The following is an 18,233-nucleotide window of genomic DNA, read 5'->3' on the forward strand; positions in this document are numbered from 1 at the left end:
TGTTCCACAGGTAAGAGGCCCTGGTGAAGTGTAGGGATGCCCATAGCCGCTAATTCTCAACACATGTCTGTGAACCTGTTAGACAACCTTCCTAGCACCCAAACGCTGTTGGGATAGTCTATATCTATCCAAGACAGGTAGAGGCTATAGAGTTAGATGTCTCAGTGTTTTTTCCCAGTGTAATGTAAGCTACTGTGGGTGCAGAAGACAAGCCATTATTCGCGGTTCGTCTCCACAGCCCTTCCCTTCTTTGCTCCATCATGGTTTCCTGAAACCCATCCTGAGAGCAGTGCCTACAGAGTTGCTTGGGACTCTTTCTTCTCTGTTTGCCCCTGGCGTTGTGTTTATGGACTTGGGACCATGGTTGCAGCATGCTGGGCTCGGTCTGGCCCCATCCGTGGTTAAAGGAGGGGAAAGGATGACTTCGTCCTCGTGTAAGTGTAATCCAGTACTCTCTGGCTCACTCTATCAGAAGGCTATGATTTGCCTACAGTGCCAGCATGAATAGGGATACCAGTGTAACCTCAGCTGTTGTCCCTGGCCAGATTTGAACTGTTGTTTTTAATTATTTTCTTTCTGTCCTTCAAGTTGTGAAATAGTAGGCATCAGCGTCTTTTAGTACATTGTATAATACTAGTAATCAAACAATGAGAGTTTCTTTAGGCTGCCAAACTATATTAAAAATAATTATTGACCTAGGTATGTTGGCTGTACCTCTTTAATCCCAGAACTCAAGTGGAATAAGCAGGTGTATCTCTGCAAGTTCAAGGCCAGGCTAGTCTGCAGAGTTACTTCCAGGCCAGACAAAACTACATAAAATCAAAATATATAACAACAACAACAATAGTTGTTATTCCTATTTAAAGATCTAGTCCTGCATTAAATTACATACCCCAGGAGTGGCAGTAAAATTCTATCACAAGGAAAAACCATGAAATCCAGGTGTTTGGTGCCCAGAAATACTTAGATAAGAAATTTTCTTCAAAAGTGTGATGACTAAAAGTCTGAAGAAGGCAAGTGGCTAAATTGCTTTGCAAGCCAGCTTCTGGTTTTGTTGGTTTGCTTGTTTGATTTTTAAGAAGGGGCTGTCCCCTGCATTAGGGGACTCTCAGCAGGTTTCTTTGTGCTCCATGCATTAGCTACTTGATAAAGGTGTGACACTGGGTCCTTTTATTAAAGGGGCTGGCCGTGCTTTCCTGTCAGCCTGTACATTCAGTTTCATGTCTGCAGAGTGCTACAGCCACTGACAGTAAACAAATAAGGAATCAATGCGTGCTCTCCACGGCTCATCATCATCATCATCATCATCATCATTATTTAAAGCAGCCAGTGGACTGAGGAGTGGCCAGGCGCCTGACATGCAAGCCTGAGTACCTGGGTTTGGAAGCCCCAGCATCTACATGCAGAGTCAGGGATTGCAACACAGGCAGCTGTAACCCTGGTGCTGGAGTGGAGAGTGGAGGCAGGTGGTTTCTGGGGCAGAGCCAGCCTAGCCCATTAATTTGATCCGAGTTTTAGTGAGAGACCATCTTTACAAATAAATACAATAGGTAGCGACCATGGAAGGCGCCCTACATTGGCCTTCTGGCCTTGCACGCGCATGCGCACATACAAAATTGCAATAACGTGAACCGCCGCCAACAGGCACACAAGCACTTTAATTTAAAGGTTACTTTTAAGCCCAGGGTGTGCTGGAACTATGGCTAAGCCTTTTGGGAGACTCTAGAGGGGCAGTCTAAGCCATCCTCATTTAAGTAATTGATGAGTGAGGGGTGTGGTAAAATTAAATCTCAGTGTAGAATATATGTGGGTTGGGAAAGACTTCTCTGGGAGTCTGGGGAAAAATGAAATTGGTTTCATCTCTAAGGCCTCTGGAGACACTAAGTTTCCATGAGCATTCCCTGTCAGACCTTCTATGAAAGTGAAGCGTGACATTCTGAACTCACCTACATAAAGGATTGAGCAGTTAGGACTGGGCATGTCTTTATGAACCACTGGTAATGAAGTCCAGGAAGCCTCCAGAAAACTACAATCAAGCCACTGTGACTTCCGGTTGTTTCACATGGTTGTTTGTCTGTTTGTTGTATGCATACAGACTTAAGGTAGCTTTTTAAATGCAGGGGATATAGATATTAATAAAATAATGCCGGCATTCAAATCTCTACATCCATTTCACATATCTGATAAAAACAAAAAAAAACCCAAGTCAGTGCAAGTACACAGACATAAAAAAGAAATGCAGCCTGGCTGGCTAAGAGTAAACTCAGCATATATTATGTTTTTATCACCTGATGTCTACGCAGCACATCGTAGCGTCCTCCAGCAACTCCCATAGAGCTGGCGGTAAAATAAGGACACAAGGGGAAAAGCGCCTTTGTTCCTTTTTAATATCCGGGATCCTATCAAAGATCACAAACTTTCATTTTCCCGTTATGAGTGGTCTGTCTATCTCAAACTTGGTGGGAATGAAGAGTGTTTAGGTTTTGAATGCTCTAAGAATGTTTAGCTACTTTGAAAGTAGAGAAATGAAGGAAACTTTAAAAAAAAATGGCTTAAATTGAGACCACAGTTTGAAAGCCCTGTCATGTTGAGATTAAATTTTTCCCATAAAACCCTTCTTTACAGGTTTACATTTCACTCATACATAAATTATCCACACCGCCGTGTCCCATAACTTGTAGCCATTTCAAGTGACAGCTTTACTAGCTCTAAATCAAATGGCGTTTTCAGTGCTAAGGCAGCGAGGGGCATAAGTCTTCACCGTGATCGTCACATGCCAGTGGTGTACAGGTGAAGTTGCCTTCTGCCCTGGGGTGGGGTGGGGGGAATCAGGGAATCGCCAGATGTTATTTGAGTCCGTGTTAGGGTATCAACTAGATGCTACTCGTGAACTTCTCTTTAGGAAGCACTCTGTCTTGCGTTCTACTCTAGGTGGTTAAAGTCACTACAGTTTGAAGGTAGGATGACTCCTTCCTGACTGTAAACGTGTGTCAAACCATTCCCCTATGTATGTCCGCTGGGACAGTTAAGTTGTTACCAAGTTGGAACAACCATGAGGGAAATCGTGTCTGTACAGTTTGACTTGATGCCTTGGTTCCTTGAATTTGATCCTCTGGCATCCAGGGTGATCTCAGTCCCATCCAGGAAAGTTCAGTGGGTTTCACTTTGTTTTAAAGTAACTTCCTCACATAGTGAGGCCTTTGTCAAGGGACAGCAAGTATGGAAACAGGCATCATGTTCTCAGGAATGGTGTGTTGTGTGTGGACCATCCACCAAGAATAAAGAAGCCAGAAGTAAGTCTGTTCCCCACCCCCCCCAAAAAAGAATAGATTTCTGCTGGATCTTTTTATTTATTTAAATTAGAAACAAGCTTGCTTCACATGTCAATCCCAGCTCCCTCTCCCTTCCCTCCTCCCCTCCCCCCAAACCCAATCCCCACTTCGCTACCCAGGGAGGGTGAGGACCTGCTGGATCTTAAGAATGCTAGGAATATACAGCAGGTGCTATGATCTAAATCCGTGCATCGTTACTAAACAGGAGATGGGCCTCCACACATGTGAAGAAACTTGCCCACATAATCGTCAGCTTCCTAGGGTTTAGATTTAGGTAGCATAGTTTATCATGAGAAACAGACACACCCTCGTTCCTTCTGGTATGTGGTAAGCAAGGGAGCAGAACTCCAGAACAGAGAGAGAGAGAGAGAGAGAGAGAGAGAGAGAGAGAGAGAGAGAGAGAGAGAGAGACAGAGAGAGACAGAGAGAGAGAGACAGAGACAGAGACAGAGACAGACAGACAGACAGAGACAGAGAGAGAGGCAGAGACAGAGAGAGAGAGTGAGACAGAGACAGAGAGAGTATGTGTCTGTCTGTATGTATGTCTCTGTTTGTCTGTATGTCTCTGTGTCTGTCTGCGTGTCTGCGTGTTCCATGCCCATTTTTGTGAGAGTGGGTATATACATGCACTCTAGGATCCCAGAGGTAGACAATGAGTGTCCAACTCTATCATTCTCCACTTTACTTCCTTGAGACAGGATCTTTCAAAGAACCTAGGCTAGCAGCCAGCGAGCCTCTGTCATGATTTTGTCTCCCCTCCCCACACGCCTGGGATTGCATGTCCACAGCCATGATTGGCTTTTTACATGCGTTCTGGGGATCAACTCAAGTCCCCATGTTTGTACAGTAAGCTCTCTTGCCCGCTGAGCCCAATTCTTAGCTCCTGTATGATCGTCTTAAAAGCTCATTATATATATATATATATATACCTTCTGACCCCCCCCCAAATATTCAGTTCCTTCACTCTGTGACTTCATGGCCTTCTGACTTGTCCCCACTGCTTTCACCCCGACTTTTCTGCTCTGGCTTCATCATTTGCTCATCCTGGAATTTTCCAGACATTCTTATTTCTTAGGACCCCGCTGGTAGTTTCTGCATCTCCTTGTCATGTTCTTCTGAAGTGTAAGAAAGTCCTTCTTATAATTATGGCTCTGCCTGTACACCTGCTCAATGGCTGTTTCCTCCTGCTCCCCTTTAACTCAGTTTTCTTTTTTTCCCTTCTGTAATATATAAAAAAATATATTAACAGTGTGTGTGAGTGTGCGCGTGTGTGAGTGTGGTGATTGCTCCTTTCACTAGGATAATATACCACCAGGCCTCGCTCTTTTCCCTCAGGATTTGTATGTGAAGGAAGCTGAGACACCCCTGGGCAGAAGAGTAAAGGAGAAGTGAGAACGCGCATTCCCGGCAGTACAGCTGCCGCCTAAACGTGTTAGATGCCTCCGGCTTCCCAGCTACAGTAGCTTCTGGTTGTATATAAAATGCCAGAAAAGGTCAACTTGGCGGCAGAAAAGGTTCACTTGGCCTCACTGTTGCCGTTTCAGTCAGCGGCCACACAGTTTTATTTCAGGACCACAATGGCAGGAAGCAAATGATAGGACCTAGCCTCTCATCTTACGGTCGTGGAAGAGCGGGCTGGGTGAGAGGGTGCCCCGAGTGACTTGTTCCTTCTCTCCAGCCCCCAACTTGTAAGGTTTGTACCATCTCCCAATAGCACCAACCAGGACACCTATCTGTGAATACATGTATCTTTGGGGGGACATTCCTGATCCGAAGTATGACACCATGCTTTCTGACAGCAAACAGGATAATAGATAGAGAGATGATAAATGATAGACAGGTAGGTAGATAGGTAAGTAGGCAGGCAGGCAGGCAGACAGACAGACAGACAGACAGACAGACAGACAGACAGACCAACAGACAGACATATTCACCCCAAGGAAATAATGAATGGTGAATTAGCAATGTTTTTCTGTGTTTTGTTTCTGTTTTCTGTTGTGATTTTTAAGTAGGGGGTGTACTTAAAAAGTTAGAAGCCAGGCAGAGACAGGTGGATCTCTGTGAGTTTGAGGCCAGCCTGGTCTACAGATCTAGTAACAGGATAGCCAGGACTGTTATACAGAGAAGCCCTGACTTGAAAAACAAAAACAAAAAACAAAAGAGTCAGAAGAAGTCTGTGCATAGGATACTGGATGCTGGTGGCCCCGCTAATAATTAGGGATATAGGAGTCACAGTCAAGGGCTATCTCTGTCTACCGCTTGAGTCTGAACACCTCTGAACACCGCTCCTCTATAGCAGGTGGCCATACCCCTCTCCCCAGCTGGGTTACAGAAGACAGCAGTCGGCACATCAGAGTAGGAGCCTTGGGTGATAATTAGTTAGTATTCCAGCTGTGTTCCTTTGACCCCTGTTGCATAACCTGCTGCTTTTAGAGGCCATGTGCAGAGTCCAGGGCAAAACAACTGTTCAGTAGGAAATAGTTCAACGTATTCATGCAAACCATCTTTCTGGCTAAGTCATGTTCGTTAAAAAGGTAAAAACAACTAAGTTCCTTTCCAGTGACCTGTATGTGTGAATAAATTGGCTTGTTATTGCTTTAAAAAACAGTCTAGTTCTTTTATGGCCCATCTAATCCTGAATTCATATTCTGATTACTTTAGCATATTGGATTTATCCTCTCCACAGCGAAATAGGATATTTTTTACTCCCACCATATTAAGGGAAAATACATATGCCCAGCACAGTAAATGGTAATTTAAAAAAAGTGATTGTAATTTCACCCCGGTGTAAATCTAAGTTCATACCATAGTATTTAAAAAAACTCAAAGATTTGGTTTTGCTTTGTTTTCTAACAAAACAAATAAAACCTAGTGTTATGTGGCATGGGCACTCTGGAGACTAGAGCAGAGGCCAAGGCAAGAGGGCTGTCAATTGGAGGCCAACCTAGGCTAAGACACGACCCCGTGTGTGTGAAAAACAAAGCCCTTAACGGCTCCCTCTGTTAGGCTATGTCTTTCCTTGCTCTCCTTCTCTGTTCTTTCCCCAGCTCGACCTTCCTGATCCCTCATGTCCTCCTCCCCCCTCCCCTTCTCCTCTCCTCTTTCTCCTACCTCCCTTCCCCCTCTCCGCTCTGCTCCCAGTTTACTCAGGAGATCTTGTCCCTTTCCTCTTCTGGGGTTGGGGGGTGAGGGGGGACCATGTATGTCTCTCTCAGGGTCCTCCTTTTCAGGAGCCCATTCCCTAGGTAGGAATGCTCTCTCAGCCTAGATGCACAGGGAAGGTCCTAGGTCCTACCCCAAATGATGGGACAGACTTTGATGATCCCCAATGGGAGGCTTCACTCTCCCTGAGGAGTGGATGAGGGGTTGGGGTAGGGAGTGGGGGGCATGGTGAGGACAGTGAGTGGAGAGAGGGAACTGGGATTGGTATGTAAAATAAGACTGAATTTAAATAAAAAATAATTTTAAAAAAGCAAAAAATGATTAATATTAACAGAGAACCCTCCCAAAGCCAGTTGTCTCCACTTTTGGAGGGGCTAACAGTGAGCCATTTTGAGTGGCATGAGCACAGCTCCTGTTGCTTGTGCTCTGGGTCACATAGAACACTGGTATTATTTGGGACATGAATGGGCCACGGCCCATCCCTGGCATTGACAAGACTCTGGCCTGAATGGGCTTTGTCACAATACACCAGCTGATCCTGGGAGCATAATGGCTTTCAGATGTGGGGACTTAGGGAAACAGAATCCGAGGTCTCTGGATGGCCCTTCAAGGTGCTTCCTCGTCACAGAGCAATGACATTGAGAGACTGGCGTCACTTTAAATATCAACGTATACTGTCATTTGTCACCTTCGCTTAATAGTCTTCTGGTTTGTCTGTCAGCTTAAATATAGGTCCATTTCATTCACACAGAAATTGAGATGAATGAAAGGCTAGTATGACTAAGTTTGAATCAAATACTGAAGAAACTTCTCTTAAATTCAAATAGTAAGTAGGTTGTAACTGGGGACCCCTCACAAAATTTCCTTGAAGAAAAATTGTATTCCTTAAGTTTTTCTGCAGGGAAATTGTGTGTGTGTATGTGTGTGTGCATTCTTATATACAACCAGGGACTGTCTCTGAGCATTTGTGGAGACTGTTGAGTTCATGATAGACTCATGGGTAACGATAGTGACTCAGCAAAGCCTGGGAATCAGTGTGATCCCTGTCTAAGGTCCAAAGACCCACGTCCCAGATCAAACAGGCAAGAATCCAAAAGCACAAATACCTTCTTCATTTGTCCTTTTGTTATGTTCAAGCTCTCAGTAGAATGTGGTCAACTTTTCTCAGCTCACAGATCCAACACTAACCTTATACAGAAACACCCTTGCACACACACGCACACCTAAACGATGCCTGTAGCTCGTTCAGATTGGCACATGAAATTGACTAGCATAGAAATAATCTTGATGAAACCATATAAATGATAATAAAGTAATGTGCCTATAAGAAGCATATTTGAAATAACCTTGATACTGGTAAGCATACCTCACATGCTTATATCCTGGTTATGAGTTTATTCTTAGTGTTATAGGCCTACATTTCAATTTAGGCCAATCAGAGTTTGTTTATCTAAGGGGAGCCGCACACTCTGGTTGTACTTACAGCAGATGACTGTCTTCACGGAAGCATTCCCGACGTATAAAATGTAAAGTGCAGTATGTTTGGTCAGCTCAGCCTGATGCATCCCATTTACGGTTTTTACCATAACATATCTTTTTCACTCTGCCAGTAAGAGGGGAAAGAGAAGTGGTCAGGTCCATGGGATAAGAAGCATGTGTGTATTGATTTGCTCGTGGTTGGGCAGAGCAAACTCATTTGTCTTTGGTATCTTTTCTCTTAAAAACAGTGTTTAAAATTGCAAACTGTATTCAGCCATTCGGGTTAAGGAGCCGCACGCTTTACTCATTTCAGTGTTTTATGTGGGCTCTACCAAGACTTAATTTTTTTTTTTAGAAAAGTATGTGCTGCTTTTGCTGTGGGCGATAATTGCATGGTGCTGTGTTCTAATTTATTTTCAGTAAAGTAGAAATAAATGTATCTGATTCCCCCCCCAAGGTTAGCATAAAAGATTTCTGTAAAACATAACAGGAGGTAGGAAAGGGCCTGGCCTGCATGAGGTACATTGTGTGACTGGCACTTCCACCAGGCACGTCGTCACCACTAGATAAAAATCCTGGAATTCAGAGCTAATGTTAGTTACCCTGGGTACCATCTAGTGTAAAAACATTATCTTAGTTTCTAGCTGGGCAAAATTTCAGAGTGGGTCTTCCTTCTTTCTTCCCGTTAGGTGAGTGTCCCCTTTTTTAATCAGCTAGATGGGGACAGCTCTTTAGGGTTCCAGAAACAAGTCTTTGTTACTCCCTTGTGCTCAAATGCCACACCTGGACAGATCTCTCAGCTGCTGTCATGTTTTGGAAAATAATGATTAACCGATGACAGAAGAAGAGGGAAAGAAACCAGTATTCGTCTTTCTCTTACTTAGCAAAATGAATTTCTGGTTTCTGTTGAAGCAACCCAGCCTTTTATTTTAATTCCGGTCATTTTCTTAAACACAAGATTCTAGCTTCAGACGACTTGGCTGTGACTTCTCATTCAAAGTTCTCTTGGGGATATTACGTCTCCGGCCTCTTACTCCAAGAAGTTGATGAGAAGTATGAAGAGACTATTTGGAATAATGCTTGATATTTTTGAATAAACATTTATTTGAGGACGGTGATGTCGTTTAATGTTTAGGGGGAAGACATATTGTTCTTTAAAATTTCGCTGTTCTGTCTTTTTTTTTTTTTTTTTGGTTTTACGAGACAGGGTTTCTCTGTATTGTTTTGGAGGCTGTTGGTCCAGCCTGGCCTTGAACTCACAGAGATCCGCCTGCCTCTGCCTCCTGAGTGCTGGGATCAAAGGGGTGCACCACCACCGCCCAGCTTGTTCTGTCTTTTTTTAAGCACCCTTAAATAATCAGTTCTTGCTAGCCACTATTCGTTTGTGAGGCAGAACATCTTTAAAATTTCTCTGTTCTGTCTTTTTAAGCACTCTTAAATAATCAGTTCTTGCTAGCTACTATTTGTTTGTGAGTCAGAACACCTTTGTGTACTTCCGTCTTTAGTTTTGTGCGTATTCCTGTTGTCACGTAACATCACAGGGGGAGCCTCGGTTTAGACAACGCTCAGTGGTATTGAATTCAAAATAGAAACCACTGTCTTTTTGACAAACAGGGTAAAGAAGTGTAGATTCTTGCCAAACATGTGAAGGCTGAATGTCCTTTTGTGGCTTCTAAACTGCACTTATTGGTGCTGCTGTTCCTTACCATGGCGTGTCAAACACTCTCTCGTGAGGGCGGCTTTGTAATTAAGCTGTCTACAACACAATGTGTAGAATTCCCGTTTCGCTGAGATGCTTGAAGTGTGGGACGGCCTTATTTTCAGATTTCATGGGTTTCTGTAAGAATTATAATACATGATATTGGCAGTACCGTTATTTACTTTCAAAATAGCAAAATAGCCAGACAAAGCATGAGGATTTGATAAAGCACGGCCATACTGAGTGACGATGGCTCTAGGAGTGGCCGATCTGGGCAGGACGTTTTGAACGCTGCTGTTTAAAATTCACCTTTTCTTGGTGCACATTGAAGAGGTGAAACACGCTCTAGCCAAGGCCACCCGTCTCTGGGTGTTTCTTCAGGCAGCAGCCGCATCCTCTGCATCCTCTTTTACGCTCTGTCCTGGGAAATGACTGACTGGCTTGCTTACAGCACCTGGACATTCTGTTCCTCCTCTCATCTCTCCACCCCTTCTCCCTTCCAGTTCCCACGACAGCAGCCAGCACCCCTGATGCCGTGGACAAGTACCTGGAGACGCCTGGGGATGAGAACGAGCATGCCCATTTCCAGAAAGCCAAAGAGCGACTGGAAGCTAAGCACCGGGAGAGGATGTCCCAGGTAGAGTGGGCTGTCTTCTGTTGCTTTAGAATACAGCCTAGCGAAATCTGGGCTTGCCTCTGCCTCAGTCTGTCTTTAGACACAACGCTTAATTTAAATGTTTCTTCTGAGGACACAGACTGTAGGAATTTGGGCTCCCCGGCCCCCACAGTGAAGGCAAGTACAGGAGGATTTTGGAGCACAGATTGAGTTGCGTGTCTCTGCTAAAGAAAGGTACTCTGGGGAGATGCTAAGGTGACAGCTGCTAATTGCAACTTTATTTTCTATGCGTATCCCATAATAGGCTGTAGACCTTAAATGTGCATGGTAAGATTTGTTTGAAGAATGGAGAGGTGGGAGCAGCTCAGTCAGTAAACGGCTGTAATTCCTGTAACCCACTAGGCATGAGAATCAGAGTTTGGTCCCCGGAAGCCAGCCCTGATGGCGTGTGCTTGTAATCCAGTGCTGTGGATGCAGAGGCAGACAGGTCTCTGGGGGCTTTCTAGCCAACCAGGGTAGCCTGCTTGGAGAGCTCCGCCCAGTGAGACCAGCCGTTTCCCAAGAAGTGTGTGCCACCGGAGGAAGATTGCCTACAAGTTTAAGCTATGCCCTTAACCTTGGGCCAAGTCCCAGCCAGCTTCTTTATCTGGCTTTTGTGTTCCAGTGGCTATTCACCTGCTCTCATCACCCTGCCCTGGGCACCATCCCTTTGGGGAAACTTCCGGAGCCCACTCATGTCACCTTAACTCCTACTTCCCCTTTAGTTCCCCCCTCCCACCAGTCTTCCCTGAGATTGGCCCCCGCTTTGTCCCTGTGTCCCTGAGGATCACCAGCCGCTGTCTTCCCCTTGGAATCCGTCTCCCGATCTGCCGGCATCACTGTACCTGAATAACAAGAAAACCCTTATTTTAAACAGAACTAGTGGTGTATCTCAGAAGTGGGACACGGTTACTGTGTCTTTAAAACTAGCTGTAGTGCTCGTCCCTGTTCTGGAGTTAAAACATTAAGAGGAAAGGGCTTTAATGGCCAGGGTAGACCAGGATACTTGGTAGACCAGGATACTTCGGGCAATGAACTACAATTCACATTCACAGTGGGCTCGATGCAGCAGCCAACTGAAATCCATGCTTCTGAAAACTACAATTTTTCACATTTTTTTCACTAGAAGGGTCATTTAAGAAGGTGTGGAAAAGCTGAGTGGGATCTACTATAATTCCCTCTTATAATAACTCAAAATTGATCTCATTTTCTGAAGCTTTCAGAGGTTTCCCTGTGACCCGTAAAAAAACAGTGCTGGCCCCATGAATTGCGCGGAAGTCTACGGGAAGTATAATAAACGCTGGGATCCCAGAACGACATTTGCCACGCCCACCTGCCACTGCACCCTCACCCCAGCCTTGAGTCAGCCTCCCATTCACCCACCTGCCTGGCTTGCCTGCAGCCAGAAGCTGCTCCCCTACTGGGGGGCTCACTTTGCCCTTGATCACAGCTTAGTTCAGGGATGTCTTCCTGTTCCTCATCCACAAATCCCCATAGTTTTTGAACTGGGGAACGCAGTTACTCTTACCTTTCGTTTGATTCAAAAGATTTGTGTAATAATTTACTCATTGGTGATTTACATATACATACATATATATCCAATGTTTCTACTAATTCTAATTCCTTTTATCCATATGAATTTATATGATCTATACCAACCTTGTATTTCATTCTTAAACCCACCAAATCCTTTTTTTAAAATAATTTTTAAGGCCCATGGAAATTGTTTTCCACTGTTTCTGAGCTATTTCTATGCAACTAAGGAAGCAAGTTCCAAGTACTCTGTGAGCTTCTGATGTGGTGTGTTGTCGACTGAGACGCCTCAAGAGCATAAGCTACTTAATCCAGGATGTAGTTCACATATTTCCGGGAGATTTTCTCCATCTTCTTGCCTCTGATCTGAGATTACGTAGCTGTTTTCATCCCAGATCAGAGAATGTGCCCGGTAGATTCCAGTATGACAGGCTTGTAAGGCTCGTGAGCTGCATTTATCTTCCTAATCTATGCAGCTGAATTCTGGGGACTTTTTGACTTTGAACTCGTCTGCCTCTTAAATCTCTACTGAGTAATAGTCACTCTCTCTACATGACATAGCCAGGACTCTGAAAAGCCATAAAGCCTGATGGAATTGTTACCTCTCTGCACACAGTGAGAAGCAGTTGTACAGGTATTCATAGTGCAGACCCCAAGTTTAGAGTTCAGATCCAGAGCACATCAAGTTTTCAAATGTGAGGCTTTCAAACTTGGTTTTTGTTGTAGTCTTAAAATTTTCTAGGTTAGCATAAAGATAATGGGCTCCATCTATTTCTGTTGCACACACAGAGGGTTAGGGACAGTGATATTTTGGTCTATGGTAATGAGGACTTCGAGCTAGCCATCTGAAGATATCTGCTACAATGTGACTAGCTTGTGGCAGATACAAATAAACACCACCAGCCCCCAAAAAAGAAAAACCCAGGGCAAACTAAAAATGCTTTCATTACTGCGTTAGTTACTCCTTGTTATGGCAAAACAGCCTAACAAGAGCATCCTAAGAAAGGAAGAATGTGTTTGGGCTTAGAGTTGTAAGCTATAGCCCGTGGTGATTTGATGATCATGGCGGACAGCAGGAGTGTTAAGGCAGAGGGTCACCTTGCATCTGCAGTCAGAAGCAGAGCCCACGCGGCTGCTCAGCTTGCTTTCTCATTTTCCTTCAGTCCCGAATCCCCAGCCATGGCACTTAGGATGAGTCTCCCCACATCCATTAACTTAATCTAACCTAGAAAACACCCCCACTGCCATTTCCCAGAGACTTCCATGGTGATCCTAAATCCTATCAAGTCGACAAGCAAGATTATTCATGGACACTTCTTACATATTTAGCCATTTCAGTATGTGTGTAGAATCAAGTCCTTCAAGATGAAAATTCACCTGATGCTACATTTTTTAATATATCCGGTGGCACCTTGGGAATAGTTTTTGGTACTGACACTTAGCTCTCCTGGTAGATAGATGTCCCGCTCTATAGTGGACATTGAGCCAGTAAGCTAATTGGTTTGTCTTCATTCCTTATCCATTTGTTATTTTCATCATGGTTTTCTTAAACTTGTCTGTAAAGTGAGCCCGGCCATTACCAAATAAATCAGGCTGACTTTGTAGAGCAGTTAGTCCAGTAATGTTTTCTATTGTCAGTGTACCCCAGTGAAAGCCACTGGTAAAAGGGGGATCTTCCGCCTACGGCATCTGTTAGTAGTCCTGTAGTGATGGCATAAGCCATGTATTTGTAAGAGTGGAAGATACTGTTGAATTATTCTGAAAAATCAATGTTTGAGTACAGTAATACATTGTTTTCAATACATTAGCTAGGTAAATCTTAGTTATTCCATGGATCTGAGACTCCAAGCAGGAAGCCCGGGTTCTGAATGGGCAAGGGAGATGATAGTAATGCATGCATAATGCAGGGAGTCTGTTTTCACACCCCCATTAAGACATTTGGTTTCGATCTCAAGCCAGTTTTGAGATTTCTTGCCTGAGGAATTCTAGGTAGAACACCACCATGCTGGAAACATTCTCCGAACTGAAAATTGAACCTTTTTTCCTCCCGGGCTTATCTACAAAGCAAGGATAGTCGCTTCACTGTCTCCTTGGTCCACTGCTTTTTGTTTGTTTGTTTGTTTGTTGTTTTTGTTTTGTTTTTTATTTTGGTTTTTTGAGACAGGGTTTCTCTGTATTGTTTTGGAGGCTGTCCTGGAACTCTCTCTGTAGACCAGGCCGGCCTCAAACTCACAGAGATCCACCCGTCTCTGTCTCCCGAGTGCTGTGATCAAAGGCGTGCGCCACCAACGCCCAGGTGATCCACTGCTTTATTAACTGATGAAACACCCAAGTACCTAGGACAGTTTGTTAATAATTTTTGCTTATATCTTGTTCTCAAAGAAACTACTTTAAAAAACCCAACGCAGGTGCTGACTGGATATGATTTTATTAGCCTTGTTTTCCTTGCAATTTTGGGGGAATCACGCTTTCTCCTACTTCAGATGTATGCAAAGATCTCAAGTATTTTGTTTTGCTCATGTCATCATCCTTCATTAGTCTCACTTCACACTTAAACTCACTTCACAGACAACATACTAGAAAAGGAAAAGGCAGCCACAGGTGATGAGAAATTAGCCCTCGTCATTGTAGACACTATGCTGATGGGCGACAGTCTCTCAGGGAATGAAGATCAAGGCAGAGAACAGGAAACTGTCGTGACACATCAGACTGTCCTGGTTACTTATTAGCCTTACCTTTTGCCACATTCGGAAGATTATAATACATACTTTCTTAGAATTTCTGGGTGGATTTGGAGTAATCTTTGCGATTTGTGACTTCGGTTACCAATCAAGAGTCTGCTGTTCATTTGTGCAAGGGGTAGACCTTAGGGTTTCAGACAGCAGAAGTCTTCTTTCTCTTCCTGCATCCTCTCTCCTTTCATCTGCACATATGCGTACCCCAAAATACACCATTTGACATGTTTTGACTTGACGTTGTAAAAGCTTAAAACCAATGTGCTTAGTTTACTGATGGGAAACCTTGTTCAGACTGTATAAGCCTTTTAATTGATGTTTACTCCGGTCGAGTAAAATGACTTTCAGCCATTTCTCAAGGAAAACGCAAAGGTGACCCAGCCTTGTTTCAAGAAGATGCAGTAAGCGTTGACACTTAGAGTCACCACTCTGCTGACATAGGTTATTTGGATTCTTGTAGGACACATATTATCCATATAGGAATGGCCATGTGATGTGCTTTTCACAGAAAACAAGCTGTGATATAACCTGTCCAGTTAAATCTGTATTTGAAGAAGAGTTGAGGATTTCCAGCTGAGGTCTTTTGTCGTCTTTACAGGTCATGAGAGAATGGGAAGAGGCGGAGCGTCAAGCAAAGAACTTGCCCAAAGCTGACAAGAAGGCTGTTATACAGGTAGCACCCAGCCCATCTTCACACCAGACAGGACACGCACACTCTCACTCACTGAGGACCCCCCAGGCCACCAGCATCCGCTGGAAGCCCCTGTCTTCATATTTGTATGACCTTGGGCCCCTCCCACTCCTTGCTGAGTAATAAGTTGCTTCCTTACATTTGCTTCCAACTATTTCAGATTAGAACGAACTAGCCACCCGAAAATTTAAATTGCTGGCAATCTTCCTTCCATCAATGATACATCTTTTGGGTCATTGGAGTTCTCAGCTCCTCTATTCCCTTGGAAGATTCAAGTGAGATTAGGAATTTAGGACTAACACCCGTCCCCCAAATTACCTTATGTGAACAGAGAAGGCTGTCTTTGCATTAAGTGAGTACATTGAGAAACAAATGTGCTTGTGTGTATGTTTTTCCACGTCAGCATTTCCAGGAGAAAGTGGAGTCTCTGGAGCAGGAAGCAGCCAATGAGAGGCAGCAGCTGGTGGAGACGCACATGGCCAGAGTGGAGGCCATGCTCAACGACCGCCGCCGCCTGGCCCTCGAGAATTACATCACCGCTCTGCAGGCAGTGCCTCCAAGGGTAGGTCTCATTGAGATCTCACTTCAGGGCACAGCAGCCATGGTGGTGTCCAGACACAGGGGACTGGAGGCCACATGAAAGAAGCTAGGAGAAATGCCTTAAGCACCTTACTTATAGATGGGACTCAGCTGTATTGTCTTAAAGGCACAGGGTCAAGAACCAATGTCTGGTCTCCCTCTCTTAACTCTTTTAGCTAGTACCTTTATATGGTTTTCCATGTTACATTGTTATTTTCCTTTAAGCCATCATTGTTTATATTTTTTCATATTATAAGAAACGATAACACCTTTGCCTAATGTGGTCATGGTTTCTCATAGTCTTATTTTCTGCCCTTATTTACCCTGTATCATTTTCCTTCTGCCCAAAGGACTTTCTTTATGTTTTCAAGTGCATGTAGGATGAAGTTTGAATTCTTTAGGTTAGAATGTATGTAAGGTAGTGATAGCTTACTTTTATGTCTTTACGTTTGAAAATACCTTAATTTTACCACTGGTTTTGAGAGATATTTTGGCTGGGTATAGAATTATTGGTCCAGATGGTTTTCTTTTACTACTTCAATGATGATGTTTGTTATTCCCAACAGGCAATGCTTACATCTTTACAAATGATCGAGAATTTTCTCGTTATCACAGTAGCTAGTTTAACAATGTATAATGACAGAATTCCATCTCTCTTTAGTCTCTTCATCTCACACCTAAGATAATGACTGATATTTTCCTGCATAATTTTGTGTCTGATCATTTTTCATTGCCTAGCTATCATACACTATAAATGTTAGGTTGTTGGATGTAGTTTTATAAAACTATAAATATATTTCGACTTTGATCTGAAATGTAGCTAGTCTACCTGGAAGCAGTTTGACCCTTTGGTATTCCACTATTTTTAGATTTGTTAGGTGGAATGGATCAGTTTTCTGCATGTGGCTTATTATTCCCATTTTCCATCAAGATCCCTCTGAGTAGTCTACCATGAATGGCTGGGTTCAAATTGGACTGTCAAGAACAAGTAAGTCCTTTCTCTGTAGGACTCCAGGCACTGTTACCTCTAATCCTCTGGGAACTGTTTATACCCAGCCTCAGTTTCTGACAGTAGCATGCACCGATGAGTGCTTAGCTACAGTCAGGAGGACCACCCTCTGCAGATTCCTTGTAGGCTACATGGTCCTGGAAAGTCTAGCCAGCTAGGTCTCTATCCACTCCTCCCTTCTTGGAATCTCCTGTCTGGATCCCCTACCTTGTACAGTCTGGGAACCCCAGGGGCCTCAGGTGCTGACAATTATAGGACCTCACCTATGTGTGTCGCCTCATTCTCTATGGCCCATGCTCCTTACATTGAAGAAATTGCTCCTCTTATTCAGTTCATCCATTCCTTTGCTCTGGCAGGAGGGTGAAATCTTGGTCCCCTTGATAGATCTTGGCCAGAAGTAGAAATCTGTTCGCATTATGTAACTAAACCAAGAATCCAGCCACTGGTGCTGATTCTCCTCACCACCCTGATCTTGCTTTCCATGTTAACAGGGCTCCTGGCATTGCTCCCAGTAGCAAGATGGTACTGACTCTGTTATACTGGTGACATCACAGTGATCTCCGGGGGATGAGGTGGCTGGCTCAGGGTGACACTGCTAGTAGTAGACAGGGAGAGTTGTGAGTCAGTCGCCCTCTGCAGTGTCTTCTCTCTGGACCGTACCTCCTGTCTGCACAAAGAGCTTTTGAAAGCACGGTATCCATATTAGCACTTTCCCAGGCAGTACTTGGTGAAATGCTGGTTGTGTCTTCTCTGCAGATGACAAGGTCCTTGGTTACTCCTCACAGGACACGCTTCAGAGAGGAAAGTTGTGGGAATGGATCGTTCGCCAGTGTAGTGGGTCTTGAGACAGGAGATACACTGAAACCATCCCACCAGAAGTCCAGTCTCTGCAGTTAGGTCTTTGTCCTGGGGAGTTAGAGTTAAAAATGAGATGAGAGCTGAATGGGATCTTTCAGTTGAGTCTCAGCATCAGGAAAGACAACGACCAGCAGGATCTCTGGCAGAGCTGCGTGTGGGTGGCATCAGTGGGGATCTTTTTAGGTAGCTCACGGTGGTGTTTACTCTGGACCTGTTGATGCAATATTTTAAAGTGAACATGTTTCACTGTCGGGGAAAAAATCAGACTGTTCTTGGTTACTTTGAACATGCCTCTTAAATTTCTTAACTATGAAATACACAGATCTCTCCTTTCAAGTAAAGTAAGACTAAGTAGCACACAGGCCTGAGTCTTCAGGCGGTACCTCCTATGTTAGAGAAATCACCAACTTAGTCTGAGTGTTATTTAAGTTTTTAAATTTGACTTGGCTCTGAACTTGGAAAGGGTTAGAAAATTCTAAATCTCTTCTTGATAGCTTTTGT

The 18,233-nt window shown here is 44.0% G+C and overlaps 1 protein-coding gene and 1 long non-coding RNA gene across 7 annotated transcripts in view; one reads left to right on the plus strand and one right to left on the minus strand.

Moving 5' to 3' along the window:
• Positions 1 to 17,392, minus strand: part of LOC121141907 — a 36,993-nt gene extending 19,601 nt beyond the window's left edge. The window contains exons 1-2 of the long non-coding RNA XR_005878855.1: positions 17,138 to 17,392; positions 7,978 to 8,097 (exon numbers count right to left, since the gene is read on the minus strand). This is a non-coding gene — a long non-coding RNA (uncharacterized LOC121141907). The remainder of the gene's footprint in view (positions 1 to 7,977; positions 8,098 to 17,137) is intronic.
• Positions 1 to 18,233, plus strand: part of LOC101836288 (amyloid beta precursor protein) — a 213,964-nt gene that overhangs the window by 136,407 nt on the left and 59,324 nt on the right. For all 6 annotated transcript variants that reach the window (XM_040750547.1, XM_040750548.1, XM_040750549.1 and 3 more), the window contains 3 exons: positions 10,176 to 10,309; positions 15,194 to 15,268; positions 15,690 to 15,848. In XM_040750547.1, the coding sequence (XP_040606481.1) occupies positions 10,176 to 10,309; positions 15,194 to 15,268; positions 15,690 to 15,848 (368 nt within the window). The remainder of the gene's footprint in view (positions 1 to 10,175; positions 10,310 to 15,193; positions 15,269 to 15,689; positions 15,849 to 18,233) is intronic.

This window comes from Mesocricetus auratus, unplaced genomic scaffold, assembly GCF_017639785.1.
Source record: "Mesocricetus auratus isolate SY011 unplaced genomic scaffold, BCM_Maur_2.0 Super-Scaffold_100008, whole genome shotgun sequence".
In the NCBI taxonomy this organism is placed as follows: domain Eukaryota; kingdom Metazoa; phylum Chordata; class Mammalia; order Rodentia; family Cricetidae; genus Mesocricetus; species Mesocricetus auratus.